Source organism: Botryllus schlosseri, chromosome 3 (assembly GCF_051294905.1).
Source record: "Botryllus schlosseri isolate E-star chromosome 3, Bs_hap1, whole genome shotgun sequence".
NCBI classification, from domain to species: domain Eukaryota; kingdom Metazoa; phylum Chordata; class Ascidiacea; order Stolidobranchia; family Styelidae; genus Botryllus; species Botryllus schlosseri.
The window spans coordinates 4,637,441-4,660,018 of NC_137238.1; the positions used below are offsets into that span (position 1 = coordinate 4,637,441).

The 22,578-nt window shown below is 41.1% G+C and overlaps 2 protein-coding genes across 3 annotated transcripts in view; both read left to right on the plus strand.

Annotated features, from left to right (window-relative positions):
- Positions 1 to 22,578, plus strand: part of LOC145436591 (uncharacterized) — a 160,781-nt gene that overhangs the window by 77,751 nt on the left and 60,452 nt on the right. The window lies entirely within an intron of this gene.
- Positions 674 to 21,985, plus strand: LOC145436593 (neuronal pentraxin-2-like). 2 transcript variants are annotated; one of them, XM_080313974.1, is made up of 4 exons: positions 674 to 963; positions 1,652 to 1,710; positions 16,584 to 16,685; positions 17,592 to 21,985. In XM_080313974.1, the coding sequence occupies exons 1-4, from the start codon at positions 888 to 890 to the stop codon at positions 17,697 to 17,699; spliced, it is 345 nt and encodes a 114-aa protein (XP_080170100.1). In that variant the 5' UTR covers positions 674 to 887; the 3' UTR covers positions 17,700 to 21,985. The 2 variants fall into 2 exon arrangements, with proteins under 2 accessions (XP_080170100.1, XP_080170098.1); XM_080313972.1 differs by having other exon boundaries at positions 16,584 to 16,659.

Sequence of the window (22,578 nt, forward strand, 5' to 3'; positions counted from 1 at the left end):
ATGACTCACCTAATCATCTACAACATTTGACCCGTACTCGTGCAGTTTCGTATTGTCCCTACCCGGAATTAAGTCGACGACGGCCTGAAGGCCATACATATACCTATCTAAAGTGTTCCGCACACCATTCAATTCGAGCGCTGCAGCTTATGTTCCAAAAGTCTCCTCATAATTCATTCTTAGTATGAGGTTTGCATGTCCTTATGCTTATTGCATGAAAAGAGATAATTGCGGGTTATTATATGTAAACGCAAAAGGAGGAAACTTTTACCAAATCAGAAAAGTTAGTTGATCGAGACTGAAAACGGCCGATTTTGCTATTTTTGCTGGAGTTGAGTAAAACAGGGCCGTCGCCTTCGTTCGACTCCCGAATGACCCGCTTGAACGTCCGTATTACCTATTTACCGTCATTTAGGCCGATTTTCAGTCGATCCGGCCTTTTACCGTAGCTGTAAAAGCTGTAAATGAGGATGAATTGCCAAAAAGGATGACATTTCGGCGTCCTCGGACGACATTTTCAAAAACCCGAGAAAGGAAAGCAAATCCTCCTAAATGAGGACGTATGGTAGCCCTAGATAATTGGGATAAATGGAGTCGTCTATTACTGTAGAAGGTAACATTGTTCAAGCGTGTTGATTGTTATTTATTTCGATTTACCTAATATTAAAACTCTTCAGCAGTTGACAGCACAGTGTGTTGCCGCAATCACTGAAATTACCTGATGCTGCTATGTGAATGATCATCTGCCTGTACAGAGCTATAGCTTTGCCGTGAGTCATGAAACGCATCCCAAAAATTAGAGTCTATAATTGTACGCAGTTTGAAAATTATCAGCGTTGAATGCAGCCTATTTTCAACAGATCTCAATTCAGCATCGCCAATCTACAATGAAATATATGAGAATATATAAAATCATCGGCATTCTCTTCGTTGTAGTTTCTGTCAGAATTCGCACCGCCAGTGGTGAGTATTGCAAGTGATTTATTACGTTTGTGTGGTAGGCCTATTCTTTCTACAACGATCCCGCCTTGGGCATCTCATTCCTACACCATCACAACATAGGCAGACATAGGGGATTGCTGCATCAATGTATTCGGAGGAGCTGCTCTGGCAGTGCTTTGTCAGTTCCTGTCGACGGGGACATCGTGTTGATATAAGTCGTAAAGACTAAAGTGATGGGCATATAAGGCAAATACCTGCACTGCGATGTATGCTCCGGCTATCGTTACCGCTGCATACGAGACAAAAGGTGTTTTAAAACAAATTGTTGAAAACAGTTGTTCAACAGTGTTTTAAACAAATGCCTTTAAAAACAGTGTTTTTCTTCACGCCACATAGTTGACGATCACGATAGCAAAATATTACCCCGTGTCTGATCGCGGCTTAGTTTAATTCGGTTCTAAAAGTAACTTAAATCCATGTAGTTGTCGAGTAGAATGAATTGTACGCCTGTACCATAGATGGTAGACGCGACTTGTACTCGCAGCAAGAACGAATAGCTGTCTACGGATCCTACCGCTTCTACCGTGGTCAGTGCCGTGACCGATGTGATAGATATGATAATTTTGAACATTATCAATTGACCAGCAAGCGACAGCGTAATAGAGAAATGTATGGTAGCCTGGAGATGACAAATTTTCATGTTTTTCAGCACGTTTCTGTGCCAGGCGTTACAAAGATGGACGTTGGACTGCAGTGGGAAGTTGTCAAGTAAGTTTGATATTCATTCATTTATTTCATCATACGGTGGAAAATGTGTAATGACAGGTCTGAGTCGACAGATCTGAGTAACTAATCAGTGATAATTAACCTCCACCGTCTGCGGAACACCTCTTTTCTTCGGACAGTCGATCAGATCCCCGAATTTTCAATTTTCGTTGAGTCATAACAAACAATAGTCTACCGCTATACATCTTGAACTACACTTCTATTACATTACTATATATTACTTGTGCACGGAATAAACTGTGCAAGTGTGCATCAACAGATTGTTGAAAGAACAAATCCAATACAACATAATTTCAACAAAAAACGAACACAATATAATGTTGTTCTATTGTTGTTCTGCTGTTTTGCCTTCGCCGTGCAAAGTGTCATCGCATTGTACGCTGTTGCAACAGCGTAATCTTAATTACTGCAGTGCAGATAGAATTCACATTTCAGAAGGACTTGGTTTCGATTTAGAATCCTAACCGTCCCCTGCATACTCCACTACACACGACGTACCACCACAACTGTGACAATTCGCCTACTGTTCGGGCCTCATTACTATAGTGCGGAGCGGATCGACAAATTCTCTGGTCCGACTCCGATCCGGTTCTTCAATTCTCCGGTCCGACTAAGATCCGGTTCTTAAATTCTCCGGTCCGACTAAGATCCGGTTCTTCAATTCTCTGGTCCGACTAAGATCCGGTTCTTCAATTCTCCGGTCCGACTAAGATCCGGTTCTTCAATTCTCCGGTCCGACTAAGATCCGGTTCTTCAATTCTCCGGTCCGACTAAGATCCGGCTCTTCAATTCTCTGGTCCGACTAAGATCCGGTTCTTTAATTCTCCGGTCCGACTAAGATCCGGTTCTTCAATTCTCCGGTCCGACTAAGATCCGGTTCTTCAATTCTCCGGTCCGACTGAGATCCGGTTCTTCAATTCTCCGGTCCGACTAAGATCCGGTTCTTCAATTCTCCGGTCCGACTAAGATCCGATTCTTCAATTCTCCGGTCCGACTTAGATCCGGTTCTTCAATTCTCCGGTCCGACTAAGATCCAGTTTTTCAATTCTCCGGTCCGACTAAGATCCGGTTCTTCAATTCTCTGGTCCGACTACGATCCGGTTCTTCAATTCTCCGGTCCGACTTCGATCCGACTCTTCAATTCTCTGGTCCGGATCCGATCTGGCTGCGGCTAAAAGTAAAACGTCCGGCCGGAAATCCGACCCTACACGGTACGGTGGTTCCGTGAATTTATAAATATGGCTCGTGTGTTTTCGCACTGGCTTGGCGGTTATAACCGCAAGTATACTTGCGTGTGATTGGTTGGTTGGTAGTTATTTAGCTACGAAAGTCATACTTATCCATAAAGATTCTAGCGGCATCAAAAAAGTACTGATCCGACTCCGATCCGGTGCGGCCAAAATTGGAAAAATCCAGTTGGATATCCAATCCGGCTCCGGTCCATGCTCCGCACTACTAATTACCCGCAACCATCACGAAGACGGGCGTTTCATCAAAAATCATATGTATGATTTGAGTGTGTGTCTTGACCTCCAGGAAACCCCTAGTGTCCCACAAAATACCGGCAAAGAGCCACCGAACTATAGATAGAGTCATAAGCGACATATACTCTTAACGACATAAGTTGATAGATAGGTAGCCTTGCAGATTTAACACTATGACGTCAATCCAATCCAACGGCACTATATGGTATGTAATTAGGCATTAGACGCTGCTAGCTTAATATAACCGGTGTATGGTGTGTAGGGTTGCATTTGAAACAGAAAATAATTTAAAACAGATATGTTTAAAACATTTTTTTTAAGTTTTTATAGGGCCAATGTTGATTGCACAGTTTATTGACATTGACAATATAACATATAGGGTAAACATGGCTCCTCTGACGAAAAGGGCTTCCGATTCCTGCAATAAACGGACATTTTTGCGTTTTACATGCAGCAGTAGTGCTGTAGTTGCGAATATTGGTTGGATGTCGGGCCAGGAGACGCGAAAATCATTTATTTTTGTCGGTTCCGTGGAAGTGCTTTTGCGATGGAGATGCTAAGGAAATACACTGTCATTGAGTCCTCGCCACCGGCGTTTCCATTTTTTTCTATATCCTCGTATGAGCCCCTAGCATGGAATCCGTGGATACCAGGTTTCAAAGGTCGATAGTGTTATGTTCGTGCATTTTACGTTGGTATCGTTTGTCTCTCATTTGTCTAGGATTAGTAATTCCCGCCAATCATTATTTCCTCGTGTGTCGTGCTTCGTATTTATACCCGGTGTTCTGTTGTCTCGGGGTCTTTTTCGTTTAACTGCACTCTGGATCGTGTCGCCTGTCTTAAAGTTATTCTGCTGATAATATACTGATTTCTTATTGCAACCTCGTCGTATTGAGTTATTGTTCAAACAAGATCAAGAACATAACAATTGGTGTCAGAAGTCGGATTCATAGTTATTTCTGCGACGAATACTGTATATATCATGGAATCGGGTATTTTGAAGCTTCTAGAGAAGCAGCAGGAAATGATGGCGAAGCAACAAAGGCAGCATGAAGAAACCATGGCCAATCAAAAAGCACAGCTGGAGCAATAACACGCACGCACAAAGAAGAGATGGCACAGCACAAAGAAGATATGGCGCAGCAAAAGCTACAGCATGAGCAAACCATATCGCAACTGATAAAGAGGTTGAATCCCGGTGCGTCAACATCTGAAGCAGCCGCTCCCAAGTTTGATTCGTTCGTAAAATCAAAGGAGAAATTTGACCAATATCTGCAACGATTCAACAATCACCTTGCAATTTACGGCATTTCTAACATGGAGAAGAAAAAGGCGTGTCTACTCTCATGGGTTGGACCTGAAACGTACTCGCTCCTACGTAATTTGTTTGGTGCTGCTGATGTCAGTGCGCAATCCTTCGACGCGTTGACTGAGAAGTTGTCTACACACTTCAAGGACTCAATTCATGTGCAAGCAGCCAGGTACGAATTTTACAATTGCAAAATGCAGCCGGGCCAATCGTATGCTGATTGGATCGCAACTCTACGCGGAATCTCCAAAGATTGCAACTTCACATGCTCAAGAGAAGGCTGTGATCAGAGCTACGTTGATGAGCTAATGCGCGATCTCATCATTAAAGAAATGCCGCACGCGGATGTGAGACGGCATTGTCTAACACAGTGGTTCATAACCTTGCCCCCAGCGCCCCCCAGGGGGTGCTGGCGATCTTGAAGGGGGCGATATGGGGGGCACTGGGCTCAGGGGGGCGCTAGAGAAAAAGGGCTTCGCAGTAGATGATGTGGTGATAGGACATATTCTCAATGAGTATTCAGAGCAAATTAACACCGAAAACTTCGTTACATATAACGTTCAAAATACATATAGGTTTAATTGTCCATGGGCGCCTAAATGACTGACACCGAATGTTCCTGTCTTTGCAATCTGAACCCCAGAAGACGAATTCCATCTGGCAGGGAAAAATTATATGTCAGTGAAGAAATACCAATCTGAAATCGTGTGCGTCTTTTAGTTTAGTACGATTGGGCGACAGGGATATTCCTGTTGGGCGATATCTCCGTTGAGCGATTCTATATTTTTGATATTGCGGACAGGGGGTAACGAAATAACATCATGCAACGAAGTCTTACCAGTGGGTTTGCCCGCCCGAATATGTTTAATTATTAGTTACGGGCGGGCCCTACAGTTTCCAAGAAACCTCACAATGTTCGCTTTAAGTTTTGATGAGTCTGCGCACACTCAACAACTCACTGCGCTGACCCTTGGACAACAGTGCGCAACGACTAAAAAAAGGTAGTAACTCCGGATTTGTTGTGCGCAACGTAGATTTTCTTTGTGCAGAGACCGTGTCAGCACTGCGCACGTGCGCAGCTTAAAGGGAACATTGCACCTCACTCAGCTCTACCGGTAAATGTCTTTACGTGAGCAGAGAGAGAATAAAAATTGATCTCAATATACATGCAATTCGCGATGATATTGACCAATTCAATCATTAACTAGTGATTTTTTTCGCACTTCGCGCGAATAGGCGAGAATAGCTGCCTCAGTAAATGGACACCCAATGTAGATACCTAATAGGCTATCAGCAAATAGCGGACAGCCTAATGGGGGTCTGGGAGTGAAGTCCGCCGGCCCAGGACCCACGTTTTTTGTTTGGGGGGGGGGGGCTGACGAAGTGATGTTACGGCCCTGGTAACGAATAATTATACCTGCGGGCACGCCCGAATATATCTAATTATTAATTACGTGTCCTTTATTTTCCTATACAACAGCTCACTCAGTGCTACTGGTAAATCTGATTACGTGGGCTGAGAGGATAAAAAGTTTCTAGCGACTTATATATGTAATTATCACCTATTCATTCATGCATTATGGAAAATTTTGGTACCTAGGGCGACCAGGTCACACAAACTTTGCTGACCATCAAAATCACGATATGGGGTTCGGGGGGGGGGGGGGCGAAGCCCTCAGAAGTTCGGTTTATCACGCTATGGGTGCGCAAGGCAATCGTTTTTAGGGGGTTGACGAAGTGCTGTTACGGCCCTCCCTCTTACTCATTGTCTTTATTACATTCCTTACAATATGAAGTTGGGGGGGGCGCTGGAGCACGATAATTTTTGAAAGGGGGCGCTGGAAGAAAAAAGGTTAAGAACCACTGGTCTAACACAAACCAATCCATCCCTTGACGACGTTCTCAAAGTAGCCACAACATACGTGAGAACGCTGGAAACTGATAGGGTTATCCAGGGCGAGAGTAACGGTAAAGATACTTCCACCGTCAATAAAATGACGGGAAGTTATCAGAAGGGGAAGAAACCTTCGAAATCCATCCAAAGCAACTTCCCGGAAAGACTGAAATCCTGCAGCCGCTGTTTAATCGATCACGAGAGAAAGTACTGTCAATATCGACATGCAGTATGTCAGAAATGTGGTCGTAAAGGTCATATCAAACCTGTGTCCATGTCTACCAAACCTAGTGTCACACAACAGGTCACATCCGTCAATTTCTGCTCAGTGCCGCTCCTCTCCTTCGACATCGATCAACTATATCGACGCGTAGGAAACCAGCTCTGGATCAACTCCAGCATCAACGGCATTCCGTTGCCGACACAGTGGGACACTGGTGCACCCTCCGCCATAGTGGGATTGACTGGGTACAAAACTTTGGGCTCTCCGAAACTCTCAGTATATCATTGCTCTTTCGTAGCGTATGGCGACAAGCCACTGAAATTGAAAGGTATTTGCACTGTAACCGTGCAGGTGGGTTCTCAAGTTCGAGTTGGCTTAAAATTGGTAGTTCTCGACGAACACCGTGGGCAAAACATTTTTGGTCTCGATTGGAGCGATGCTTTCTCCATGACCGCTAAGAGGACGTCTGCTTTGGATGCAATTTCCTTGCAGATGGTCAAATCGCAATCATGTAATACTATTGTCATTTCTGATTCGAACGACAAATTGGTATCTTTTCAGTCCAATTTTTCCTCCGTTTTCTCTAATGTGTTAGGACGATGCACCAAGACAAAGGTGACCATTCACTTGAAGCCTAATGCCAAGCCCGTATTTAACAAGCCACGTCCTTTGCCTTTCGCAAGGCAAATCGCTGTTCAAACCGAATTGGATAGATTAGTCAATCAAGGTATTCTCGAACCAATCAATTACAGTGATTGGGCAGCACCAATTGTTGCCGTCACTAAATCTAATGGATCAGTACGCATTTGTGGTGACTTCAAAGCATTGATTCAACAAATTCAGATATATCAACATCCCTTGCCCTCCTTGGATGAAATCCTTCACAAGTTACAGGGTGGTTGTATTTTCACGAAAATTGATCTTGCCGATGCTTATTTTCAGCTAGAATTAGATGATGATGCGAAGAATTTGTGTGTCATCAACACGCAATTCGGTCTATTCCGTTATCGACGCATGTGTTTCGGAGTCGCATCTAGTCCCGCAAATTTTCAACGGTGTATTGATGCCATGATCACCGGCTTACCCGGTGTTGCTAGTTTTATCGATGACATATTCGTTACTGGCATTGATGAACGCGATCATTTTCGCAACTTATCGCTACTATTTGAGCGCCTCACCGAATACGGTTTCACCGTCAACTTCGCGAAATGCGAATTTTTCAAAAGTAGTATCGAGTATCTTGGCCACATAATTGACAAGGATGGCAAACGCCCGTCTAACAAATCCGTTGAAGCAATCAAACAGTTGACTAAACCTCAGGATGTTCGCCAGCTACAGGCATTCCTGGGCAAAGTCAATTATTATCGCGCGTTTATTTCTAATTTCACGAATAAAGCTGCTGCCTTGTACTGTCTTCTTCAAAAAGACGCGGAATTCATTTGGAATGCGGACTGTGACGCAGCTTTACGCATTCTCAAAAACGACGTAATCGACGCTACGCAGTTAGCTCATTATGATGTAAACAAGCAGCTCATTTTGTAAACTGATGCTTCTCAATTCGGAATCGGCGCTGTCCTCTCAATCGAGCACAATGGCGAAGAGAGACCGATCGCGCACGCATCGAAAACGCTTTCCGATTCGCAAAAATCTTAGGGTGGAGGCCAAAAATATAGATCAAATAAAAGATCTGGGGATTTTGCACGTTGCTGGATTTTCTGCGGACCAGAAAGGTAGATTAGTAAGATTCTGCCAGGACCGACTGAGTATAGACTGCTGCTTCTTGATCCTGGTCGCCACCAGGATTAAAGTCTAGATTAAGGTACACAAGCATATAAATTTGGCGAGGTTTGTAATAGTTATGTCATTGTAGATTGAAATTGCTTATCTGAGGCTCATTATAAAGATAGTGAATATTGCATGTTAGCGATATTTTGTTACCGGTACTCAATTGTGCTTCTCCTTATTGACTGATGATCATGTTATTACAGAATGTTTAATGATAATTGCATACAAACTATGTAATAAACGAGTTCTGCCGTTGTCTTGCATTGGAAACAATCAACCAAGCCGTGAAATGCCACATCACCAAACATGGCTAAAAACAGAACAGCAATTGAAGGTTGCTTCAAAACAAGAGAAAGTCTCAAAACTGAAAATGACAGAAGGCCTTCAGAACATTCAATAGTATCTGACCCGATGACGGTGCTATTTATTGCAAGGTAAGTTTGTAGACATTAATTATATCCATAATACGGCGCATATCAGTAAATTAATGGTTAAAGCTGTCATGCCAGCAGAGGTTCAGCCATTTGAACATCATTTTGAAAGTGATTCCACCATATTGTCTGTAGTTACTGCAGAAAATCAATCATGTAAGTTATGTTGCGAGAGAGTAATGAGAACTTGTTCGATACATTGACCACATCGAGAAATGTTCCCCATGATGAAGATCGGTTCGTGTCAGAGGCAACTCTTCTCGTTATTTTCATCACTACTTTTTGCTAACATATCAATTACAAGTGTAGATGTATATTATATCAATTTCTTACCCGGTGGTGTATTGAAGGGAACGCATTCACAATATCAAACGTTCTTGTCATACATTCAGCGATTTTTAATGAGATTTTTTGCTCGTCATCAAATGATCGGTTTCAGTATTTTTCACCGTCACTAGCAAATATGCATGTGCAATTGTGCATTGTACATGTGTATTGTGTAAACATGCGTAGGCCTATAGCCTCAAATCCTTCTGAAACATTCACATTTTTTTTCAGAAGCAAGCTATATGGAATCGCAGTCAACATACGTGACAAAGACGAGTGATCTGCCACCTGGTATGTAGCTTCTACTCATTTGGATTTCAAGTCGAGTTGATATTTTAAAATATACAATCTTGCAGTTTCGGAGGGTTTGGCAAACTTTTGGTCCACTGCCCCAACCATTGTTATGTAAAGATTCTCCACTTTGTACTTAGTTTTCTAGTGAAGTGTATTTGCGAACGATAGAGTTGGAAATGGTGTTTGACTGCTCGAAAGATTGCTGATTACCAGTGCAATGCACATAGGTACAATCCTGTAACAATTGATATAAGATGGTGTACAATGGAGCCTGACCGATTATATCGCTTTGCCGATAATATAGACTCGATATCACTCTTTGAAAGAATTATTGGTATCGGCCATTGGAAATGAATATATATGGGCAGTTTTCGTGAGGTCATAGCATGGTGATAGGAACTCCATAAACTATAATCTTTTACCACTAGACTGAGAATATTGATATATTTCACATATATTACACTCTACAGGTGTCCTGATACAGCCTTTCTAGTTTATTTCCTGTCCAAGTATCGCATCGGCTGTAAAGCTATTCAAATAGATGCCCTGAAGTTTTTCAAATGCGCATTTTAAGGTATTCCACACCATTTGAATATGGCTATAGTGGTTATCGGTGAAGGAGTTAGATATTGGTTTTATCGGTATCAGCCCAAAACTCCAATATCAGTCGGGCTCTAGTATACAAATACAATACAATGAAAACTACCAATTCTGCACTTTGTGATCAGCTGGTTGCAGAATACAAGTTTTTAATGACTAGAGACTGACCGATTATTGGTTCACCGCTCATATCGAATGGATACCACACTTGGAAACAGATATTGATATCAGGCAGTAGAGGAAAAAATATCAGCCAACAAGGCAAAGAGAATTTCGAAATGATTTCTTTGTGATTGGCTTCCTAATACATGTTTTAGTTTAATCATAGGTTACTACCTCATCGCAGAGTCAATATGAACTTCTTTTAATTCAGAAAAACAATGATCTGAGAATTAAACTGATGGTGTCCAATATTGAGGACCTCAAGAAAGAAAAGAGATGAGAGACGAAGAATGATATTTCAGAAAGCAAGAATTCGAAATGCGCATTGAAGAACATGCGATAAAAAAGGAAAAATATAGATTAGAACTTGGACAATTGAGGAATTAGTGACATATTTAATGCAATATTTCTTTGTTCAATTATGTCAAGTTATCTAAATAGCCGAATACGCATTTTCTGAAAAGCAACATTTCTTTATAATATTTCATTGTGCCTGCCAAGTGTTCCTCGCCTTATAGGTATTGTCGACGGTGCAAATATTTCGGTACATTTTTTGAATTCATATTTGTCAATTTGAATACAAATAATGGGACACCTGCTCTTTGTATCATTGTATCCAACTTCAGATGTTATATCCGTAGCTTCCTCGGGAGTAACTGCAAAATCAGGAACTGGCTCATTGGTTTTTGTAGCAAAATTGTGCCAATATATTGTTGCAATGATTGCCAGGATGGTGTTTTCGATTTGCATTCGCATAGGATTTAGCAGCATCTGGAAACGCTGTTTGAGAACGCCGAAGCATTGCTCGATCAGCACCCGTGTCTTTGAGTGCATATAGCTGTATTTTTTTTTTCTTGTGCAGCCTGTGGATTTGTTAATGGAGTCATCGGGTACATTTTTAGAGCATAGAGCCTCTGTCTCCCAGCAAAATCCCATTGTATTTTTTCTGGCCGAGCTTGTATTTTAATCTGGAATTTGAAAAAGTTCTTGAGTCATGAGTACTCCCTGGCCATCTCACAACAGCATTAGTCACTACCGGTATTCTCTTGGCATTGCAGTCCATTTGACAGTTCGAAGAAAAATATCCTTTCCTGCAACGATAAGCTTTTCTGGTACAGAGTCACCCGGGGACTTTATTGGGATGTGGGTACCATCAATCCAACCGATGACATTTGAAACTCCACCTATGTCAAAGAAATAACTCTTTGTTTGTAACAAATCATCCAATCGTGGGATAAATTTTCTCTGTTCTCTGATAACGCCCGAGAAATGCAGTGGATGATTCGGCGTGCAGTTGTCCGGCTGCCACCAATCAAGTCAGCATCTGTTTGTTGAAAATGACAGTAGCAAAAAATCTGAGAGCACAGAGTAATTGCATCATGGAGTGCAAAGCTTGGCACCGTACATCCAACCATGGGCTGTCTTTAATCATGTCCAATAAGAATTACCGTAGCTCCCTTGTAAAATCTGTAGCGGTCAACGAATTCATTTTCTGGGTATTTTACAAATGAGTCCGATATGTTTGCCAAGTAATGCCTGGGCATGACAATTGTATTCTAGTCGTCCGAACTGTATGCCATCTACGTTGTCCAAAATATCCATACTACAGACAGTAATAACAACAGTACCAGTTTGCAATGCCGTCTTTAGAACTTATAACTGTGAATAAACTACAGAGTAATATGCATTAAAGCTGCAAAATGGCTTCAAATCAATTTCATAAGTCTACCTAGGAAACGATGGCATTCATAGCACATGACCAAAATCGACGACATTTCCAATCAGCATGGCCAAAGCATAATATTTACTACGAAGTCGATGGGTTGACATGGCAACCTTCCACGGATCACTACATTTTGCGTCATTTTGACGCAATAGCGTCATACATCCTGGATTTGTAGATCTACTAACTTCGCACGAACATCCAATGTTTTGGCGTGCGGATCATCTACTTCTAAATCGGGAGATCTTGGAACTCGCAGATTAAGCGAAAATCCAGGATGTTTTTACTCAGTTTTTTGGCCTCCACCCTTACTCTCAAATCGAGAAGGAAGCTCTGTCAATCATTCACGGAGTCGCTAAATTTCGTCAATTCTTGTATGGTAGAAAATGTACGCTCGTAACGGACCACAAACCGCTTTTAGCTATTTTCTCGCGGGACTAGAAAATTCCCGTGATTACAGCGCAACGCTTACAGCGATGGGCACTAACGCTCATGGCTTACCAATACGATATTCGCTATAAACCGACTAATCAGCACGGAAACGCCGACCGTTTATCTCGCCTACCAAAGGGTCCAGACCCTGAGTTTGACGAACTGGAAATTCGTGAAAACGCGAAGATCGTTCACGCTATTAATATGGCATTCGATGGCTTACCGTTAACTCGCAATGAAATTCGCGACGCGACGCTGAAAGACAAAACCATGGAACTAGTCAAATTATCAGTCACTCATGGTAATTGGAATCCAAAGACGCACATTGATGATTTTTCTAGGTTTTCGACTCGCAAACATTCGCTTTCTCTGCACGAAGACATAGTCATGCTCAATATTGATGGTTTTCAGCGCGTAGTAATTCCGCAGTCACTTCGCTCACGAGTCTTATCATTGTTGCACGAAGGACATTGGGGTATCGCGAAAAGGAAGCAGATGGCACGACGTTACATCGCATGGCCTTCCATTAATCGCGACATTGAAAATCTCGTTTAGAGTTGCGACGCTTGCCGTAAGGTAATGAAAGCGCCTGATCGTCAGTATCGCGAATGGCCAAAAACTTCTGAAAGCTTTGAACGAATTCACTTGGATTTCGCAGGTCCAATAAACAATAAAATGTTTTTTGTCAGCGTCGATGCGCATTCGAAATATCCTTTCGTTAAAGTAATGAATGTCGGTTCTACCACAACCTTGCGTGTGGTCAACGCTTTGAGGGAAGTCTTTTCTATCGAAGGCTTTCCCGTAACAATTGTCACGGATGGCGGGCCGCAATTCACATCGAATGAATTCGATACGTTTTGCTCTAATTTGGCAATCAGCCATATCGTATCACCGTCTTGACACCCTGCCTCGAACGGGGAAGCGGAGCGTTTCGTCCAGACTTTAAAAGCTGGATTAATAAAAAATTGCGACGGGGGAAAATATCTCAACTTCGCGCTCTAAACACTTCTCGCTACGTACCGATGTGCACCGCACCAGGGCATAGACTGGAAAACGCCTGCCGATATTTTACATGGTCGACAGCCGCGCAATTTGTTGAGTTTGTGCTCGCCCTTCGACAAATCGAAACCCGTTACGCCTGGACAATCAGTCACTCATTTCGAGATTGGCTCCTCGGTTTTCGCTCGCAGTTACCGAAGCGGACCAAAGTGGGTTGCTGGCGTGGTGACGGAAATACTGGGGCGTGTTGTGTACATTGTAAAAACAGATCATGGGTATTGGAGAAGGCTAAGAACCAACTCCAACCACGCTTGATTCCAGCTGGCAATAATACAGCCACACAGGAAGTTGTTCAACCTCAGCAGCCACAATTTGAGCAACCATTGGTCAGGAATAGGGCACAACGTCCAGCAGCTAGTCCTGCTCGATCGTCGGGCAGACGTTATCCGCTTAGAATTAGGACCCAGACTGATTTATATCGGCCAACGTAAATTACCTTGTACTTTAAATTTACAGGGGAGGACTGTTATGTTCAGGCATTTTACGTTGGTATCGTTTGTCTCTCATTCGTCTAAGATTAGTAATTACCGCCAATCATTATTTCCTCGTGTGTCGTGCTTCGTATTTATACCCTGTGTTCTGTTGTCTCGGGGTCTTTTTCGTTTAACTGCACTCTGGATCGTGTCGCCTGTCTTAAAGTTATTCTGCTGATAATATACTGATTTCTTATTGCAACCTCGTCGTATTGAGTTATTGTTCAAACAAGATCAAGAACATAACAGAAGGCTTTTGTTCGCACCAGACCCAAGTGCGAGCCCAGGCTTTGGCGATCAACAAGCCAACCAAGTAACATTAAGCTGTCACATCAGTGCAGGAAGTACTATATACTTGATTTGAAACTCGATCACGTCATGGAGGAGTTCTAGAGGATATTATTATTTTTTTGTTATACGGAATAAACCATAACACTGGTCAATACATATTTTTAGGCAGACAAAGTAAAAGTGGTTTTGGGGGTTCTGAAGGGCATTGATTCCGAATATGACCTTGGTTTTTTCAAATTGGCTCTTGTTGTGGAGAAAACCCTTGTGGGTATTTTGACCAAAATCTCTCATTTTCGCGGTAATGACTAGATAAAAAGTCGGCTCAGTCGTACTATAAAGTTCAGAAATTCAATCTACTCGCTATTTTTACACACAGAAGACTCTTTTAAATCAAACTACAGCAACAGCATTATATTTAGAAGTAATAGATTTATCATAGTTACAGACTTCCACGGATATCATGTACATAACTAAACTCCAATCATGTATATAAGTATTTAAATAGATACTCAAATAACGTGGCATTAATTCAATCAGTTTTACGTCAACCACCTATTGTAAATTTGAAATAAACTGTTGGAATATAATATTATTGATATATTTTAAATTACAATTGTTTCTGTGTGATTTTCGCTTGTAAGCTATTTCGTTCAGTTTCTCGGAAGGTTCCGGCCATGGTCTGATATAATATGTTCAATTGCTCATCTCATCTGCCCTGATATCTTTCTTTTGTTGCTCTGATGTCTTGGTAGAACCTCCCTCTCCCCCTTGCTAATCAACAAGATAATCAGGATATATATAAAGATGACCGAACAGGAAGTGAACTTCTATGCTCATGTTCGTGCTCAAGTTTTCGATATGCAGATACGAATTTTGGTACCAAAGGTTTGTAGTTGGGTGCTTTGTCATCATCTAAAAAGTTTAATTTACTACATCCAAGGAGAAATTACATGAAGTGAACTCCTTTCTAATGTGAAATTGGAATCTTTCATCCATATTCGAATATACCAGATAACAGATTTAAGCTTCTCGTTTGATAGGATTACTAGGTATACCCACTTTGTTGACTCAGCGGAAAATTATCCATTTACCAGTCAAAAGAAATGAGACTTATATGAGTATCGTAGTTAAGCCTTTCAAGGACAAATTTTACAGCTTTATACTCCTCTTTAATCTTGGTAGAATTACCAATTGATACCGGAGAACATGTATTTCCGTTGTGGAATAGTACAATTTTTAGGCTAGACAAACTGCTTTTTTGATAAACAAATAATTCGCATCATGTCATGTTAATATTGATAGAATGACTGAGAATGACAGTAGGGTTCTTCAAAGTCAATTAGATATTTATGCGCAGTATAGAATTAGAAAAAAGTACGATTTTCTTCCTACCAAGTGAAATATATATGGGTAAATACCGTAATTTTGGGCTTTTTTAGGGGTATTAATATCTTCTGACGAAGAGCCAATCTGACAAAGCTAATGTGATATTCGTAATCAGCAACCTCAAAAACTCCAAAAACGGCTGTCAGATGTTCTGCCTAAAATTCTTTTTTTCATCTTGTTGATCAGTGTAATCGACTGGAATGTGTTTTCCCAGCGACAATATTTGACCTTACCTCAATTCACATTTCATGAATTCGATCATTCGCATATGCGACGGAATTAGTAATGTATCCATGTTTTTTACGTCATGTGTATTTGATCTATATCTTACACATTATCCTACGGGTATTTTGTTATTTAACCACGTGATTTAGGCTACATAAGTGAACAAACATACATTAGGGTTGATCAGTAGCAAAGTACTCATACTTATGCAAAGTACTACAAAGGTCTTCCACGTGTACTTTAGTAGCATTTGAAGCCGAACTCCACAATTTCGTATTTCGATAATGGTAGTTAGAAATTACCATCTGGGAAGATTCTCATCAATATCATGCTTCAGAATCGAAGACCTCGTGAAAACATGGCAGATCTTTTGATTGACTAACAAATTCTGTGACGGCTTGTCCCGGTTCACAATTTCTGGGTAAGGAAATGATTGAAAAAATTGTGTTCGTCACTTGGAATTGAATCGAATTCACTAAAGGGAATCTACCATGACACATTTCGACTATCGAGGCTGCTGTAAAGAGCTTTCACAGTAACGACGGAATACATTCGTCCCTTTCTAATAAGTCAGAATAAAGAGATACCATTTTAGTAGTCTTTTTATAGCTTCAACCGAATTAGAATTGATTCAATATAACACCAACGTCAAACTTAGTTTCTTTCTCTTCGACAAAGTATCCAGTTCAAAGTAGAAACACCCAAAAATACCCATAGCGAATAACTGTAACGAATGAGCGATTCAAAACGTTTGCAGGGCGGAAAAACCATGGATGCGATCAGATCTGACTTTCAGAAACGCGTAGATGAAGAAATACCTTTCAATCCAAAAGGTATACTTGGCTTTGGTTTGCATGAAGTGAGTTGGCGCGTATAAATCGCTTTTCGTGTGACACATCTACCACCGCGTACGATGTAATTAACTTTATAAAAACAAGATATAGTTCACTAATAAGAGTACAGTGATTCTCATTGAACTAGTTGTCGGACTCTGAACATCTGAAAGTTTCATAGGATTAAGTGTAGGACACAAACAATCAGCGCTAAGTCCCAAAGCCAGACATTTCCGTCTGCTTTCATCCAACACCCAACCAGATCGCATCTAGGTTACTTATGTAAATCATTGCCTCGTCAACAATATTCTCAACTTGCTATCGCATGCCGATGACAGGTGGACGGTTTCAGGGCTATGCGTATGGTAAAAAGACTCATTTTAAACGTACATGCCTTTAATCACGTTTTTATTTGATGAAATAGAATATTGATGTTGTTTATTGCGGTATACTAAGAAATATGGCGATAGGAATTGTGATCGAAGCAGCTACCCCTATCACGCATTTCACGCATTACGTCGGTAAATGCCGATCCTCGAAGTCAATTGCCGAATATTATTATAATCCTGCCCCTAACGTCGTATCCCATTATTATGAAACATAATAGACGCCTTGATGTTCACCTGACAGAAAACATAATAGTCAAGCATTACATAACTTATAACACTATATTATTACTATACATGAAATGTCTTTTGTGCAAAGTAGCGTAATATAGGCGTTATAAGCCGGATAAACCGAATTGCACCAGTGAACAAAGCTGTATTTCCGGCCCACGGTCGAAATTGAGTGTAATACCCTGGTGATGCGCCCTGTATAGACTCATTCCAATATTGCCGGGTATATTTTTCTGTTTGCCGAATACCTATTCTCCAGTAATAGAATATAACTTCTTCACTGATTGATGGTTGAGAAATACCACTACCTTCCAGCGTGCAAAATATCTCGCTTCCGGTTTCCAAACGAAGAACATCTTCATTACGCGAAATACAACGGTACATTGCCGACAATGGTGTCGTTCACGGCGTGTGTCTGGGTGAAATCACTGGACGAATCATTCACCGGAGAGCAAGCAATCTTCAGTTATTGTAAATATGGCTCAGTAGACTGTAATACCATCGCTGTGTGGTTAGAGAACAGAAACATCAAAGTGTACGTCAATATCAATACATTGACACATACATTTCGCTTTGGGGATACTGGAAATTACGGATATCTTACACACCTGTGTATAGTGAAATCTGCTAGCATGTTAAGTGCGTACATCAATGGTTCTGCGTATGCCGGCGGAGAACTTCCATTAGAAATACCGGGAGGAGGTGATCTCATCTTAGGACAAAATCTGGATGATGACAACGTATATTCAAATATACCCCTTCACCCTACACAGGGTTTCCGGGGGGACATAGAAAAATTTCAGCTTTGGAAAAGAATCCTAAATTCCTCTGAAGTCACTTTGCTCAACGAATCGGTTTGTAGCTGTGTGCATGGGACGATAGTGACTTTCCACAAAGAAAATTCAATCCTAAAAGGCAAAATAACAGCATATTGGAATTCATCATATCCGAAAACGGAACTGCTTTCTTCGGCATATGGAAATTAATCAGAATTCCGAAGAAACTCACTGATGCAAAGAATACAATCCGAGTTATAGTCAGTGTTTACAAGTTTTTGGGATGAAAGAATGGCAAGTCGGGCTTGAGATTTCGAGATCGGGTAATATATAGAGTTACCATACATCTTCCTTTAGGAGGATTTGTCCTCCTTATTCGGGATTTTGGGTTAAACACAGGGGAAAATTCGACCGAAATACAATAAAATAGCACTGAACTGACGCTCAGGCGAGACTAGTGGGTTTTTCAGAATCCGAGCGAACGTTGACCTCTTTTTTTAGTCAACCACCTGATAAAGTGAAGGAAAACCGGTATTTTGGGCGCTTTTTTTAGTCAACCGACTACGAAGTGGGAATAATTGACTTATTTTCCAGAATTTTCCACCGTTATTTTTCCACCGTTTGAAAATGTTGACAAACTGCTCTCCTTTCCCGATTCCAAAATAGGGCAACCCCAGTAGTATCCGATTCGGGAAAAATAGTTCGTGCCGAAATCATACTCAATTAGTCAAAGATACAAATTGTTCTTTATATTATGGGACTGAAATCAAACTGCGATATGACGATTCAGTTTTGGGTGCAATGTTCGTGGCACTATTTCACCAGTAGAACGGCTTAAGGATATTATATGTGAAATTTATTCATTGCGGAAAGACTGCTACTTCGTTCATGCCGCAGTACAGCATGCCAACTTGATTGCTTGTATATGCATGATTACCTGTTCATATATTCGGGCATCACGATACGAAAAACCTGTAACTGCTGAAAATTGCAAGCCACGTTCGTCGGCTTATGTTGTCGACATTTCAGCATATTTTCGTGCTGGTGACGTCATATTTTGTGTTACGATTGTTGATATACGCTGTTCTTTCGAATTCTCTACTAGTTGCTGACGATTAACCCTGACGAGTGTCAGCCGAAAATATTCGGGTTCATTTCAATATGAATATACTATTCAATTGTATATTGAAGTTCTGTACCTCAAAGAAGCTGTTTAAAGTCAATCTGTTTTTCCAACTGTATTGTCATAGAAGTTTGTACTGTCGGTGAACGTATCATTTTACATTTTATAGCTTGTTGCCTACTTGATAGGATTGCAGTTGTATACAGCAGATTGTCTCCTCATTGTGAACAAAAACGATCAAATGAAAGAAATAGTTTGACCAGGCGTTTGCTCAATGTACCGCAATATCCTAACTGAAGCAAAGCTGTGTGAACATTGCTTTTATATCAAGAACCGCTTGAAAAACAATTTTGATGTACACAACATTGTCAGAATGAAGCAACACGGTGTATTACAAGCACTGTACGCCCAACTTTAATGTTGCCAGCCAACAGCTGCTGCTGCTGAAGGTTCCTTGTATATGAATGATGATCGGCTATCAGCTCCATCCATTGTTTCTGTTCAAAAACTCGATTTTGAGGATATTGCCACTGATTTCGCTTTTAAAAGCCCGAAAAGTTCAGTTTCAAGGCGGCTCGTGGCTTTTTATTCGCCTAATACAGGGGGCCAACCTTTTCGGCCAAAGGGCCACATGAGATTTGCGAGTCATTGCGCCGGTCATCTGGATGTTGAATGTTGATGCCATTTCTTTAGTCGTCCGATAGGAGCGACCTGTATTATACGTAGCGATGAAAACACGTCATATATTACTACGCATCCAAATCGATAACAATTATGTCATGAAGAGTCAGCGTGCATATAGTGCACCCATGAATTAACCGCGCGAAGCGCTAACATTCTTCAAAGTTAATGAATGAGCTCGGCTAATACTAATGTCACTTGCATATATTGCGGGTCGCCTCTGTATGCCGCTGGGCTTGTTCGACAAGGACAGGATTATTTAGCGCGTATACATATGAATATCGAAAATTCCGGCGCAGATGCGTCTATCATTTTGTGCAAAGATTTCATCCCCTACCATCCTTCTGCAAGTGCAGATGCGAAGTCGGATGTTGGACGACACTTTCTCTCATAATTGAGAGTGTTGTCAGACCGAATTCGGTAAATTTTCAGGAGCGTTATCAGAATTATGAAATTAAGTGACAATAAATCGGGCTAAGTGCTGAGAGAAATATCAAGTCAAATTAATCTACCTCGAAATATTCTACTTCATGGTCATATGCGAAGATCTGCGAAAATTGTGGCTGGCCCCTGGGTACACCAATGCGTCGGAACTGATGCTCAAGACATCGATAACCCAAATTTTGCGTTCAAGCTAATCAAATGTCTGGTGACATTGCAAATTCACAATAAATTACATACTTTTCTCTGCCCATAGCAGACGATATAAATAAATGTAATAAATTACATGGAATATTCATTATTTGACATTACAGCTATTTTATGGAATTATCTCGCGGTCCACTCCAAACCTTCTCGCGGGCCATAGGTTGGCCGCCCCGGCATAATACATTCGTTCACCATTTCTTGTCTTCATTCTTTTTCGCCTTTTAAACGCTGAGACGGTGAGGCATCTTTCTCAAGTAATAATGAACTTATGAGACGCGGCATATGATTTGTAATTATTTTTATTGAAAATATTGCTTGAACATGAAACTATGTCGAAATTTGCTGCGGTCTAGGCTAACTTAGGGAGGGGGGATTTTTAACGAAAGTCATTGGCGGCAGCACATGTGGCTACGCCACTGCTCGCATTCGCACCGGCCGTAGTGAATTGATATTAGCGCACTTATATTATTACGTAATCGAAAGCGGATGTAGCGACAGGCATACAGTGCCTAAGCACGTCTGAGTCTGAGACAAGCAGACTAATGTCGCCAAATTGACGTTCTGATTTCTTTGTCTGAACATGCATCAGATTTTCGTAATAGCGCAGCGGTCCGCGTAACCCGAGGGGTCCGCGAGACCTTTAAATTTGCAAAAGAACTGATACACAATTGATACCTTTTTTAAACTTGCAACAACAGAATAGCCGTTTGAATTGACATATCATATACTGTGCTAACTCATTTTAATTGCCAAGTTCCTAATAGCCTACGGGTACAAACATATTGCGGTTTAGAGTTATCTGATAATAGTTTTTCCTTATCTGACTCAACAAAGGGGTAAGACCGCGTCACAAAAGCCATTTTCTCCTGTGATATAGGCCTACATACAACCACTATTCCAGAATATCTTGAAGATGAGCTGCTAGATTAGTGGTTCTCAAACTTTTCAAAGAAATTCATGAAACGGTCCCTGGGCAATCAAAAAAAGATCACAAAACCAACACAAAACAATGCTTTAGAGTTTATAGTGACAATGTGACATAAATATAGTCAATTGTTTGAGACTAGCTCGGCTATGTGTGGCTGCGATTTCGAGAACGCAACTCTAATATTGTGAATCACATTCAAACGATTCAAATTCACAGTCAATACCCGAAAACGGTGGTCATGGCCCTCATATTTTGTTTTCAAACTAATCACTAGGGGACAAGCCCTTCACACCCCTCTCACCTTTACTTGTGATTTCATAACTGCCCTTTATACATTCTATTCACAAACGATATTACGCGATTCACGGACCAACCTAAATTACTAACGGCAAACGCAAGGCTTATTGATTTATTTCTATATGGGCTTAGTAAGCACCAACCAGTGTTATGAAAATCAGCGTGCAGCTAATTTCTTGTCGCGCGAACCGCGAGGTTTTTCCAATTTAAGGAATAGATTCTGCACCAAAATACTCTATTTTAGCCTGATTAATGATATAATGTTGGGCAATTATCGGGTTTAGTTCGAAAATGAGTTGCCTGATTTTTTTTATATTACCTTTTTTCTGGATCGTGTGATTTTTGTAGAACTTGCTTCGCGGACCAAGAAAATTGTATCGCAGATCCCAAAAGGACCGTGGAACTAGGCTTACCATATTTTGGAAATCTGAAAAGAGGACACTTTTTCAGAAATTTGCAAGTTGCAAAACCGGAGTAGAATTCTCAAAAAACGGTGAATTTCTCCCACTTTGTGATCGGTTGACTAAAACAAAAGGTCATCTATCCCGCTCAGAGCTCAAAAGACCGTTTTTCTCTCCACATTGTCAGGTGGATGATTGAAAAAAAAAGGTCATCTTTTCGCTCAGAGCTGAAGTCACCGTTTTTCACTCCGAAATACCCGCCGGAGCTTCACTTCTGTGCTAATTTGCGGTATATCACACGCAATTTGCTCTAAATCTGACCTAAATTTTCAAAAAAGAGGACAAAATCTCAAAAAAGAGGACAAATCCTCTTAAAAGAGGACGTATGGTAAGCCTACGTGGAACTCAGTTTGAGAACCACTGTGCTAGATAGAAATGACTATAGTCT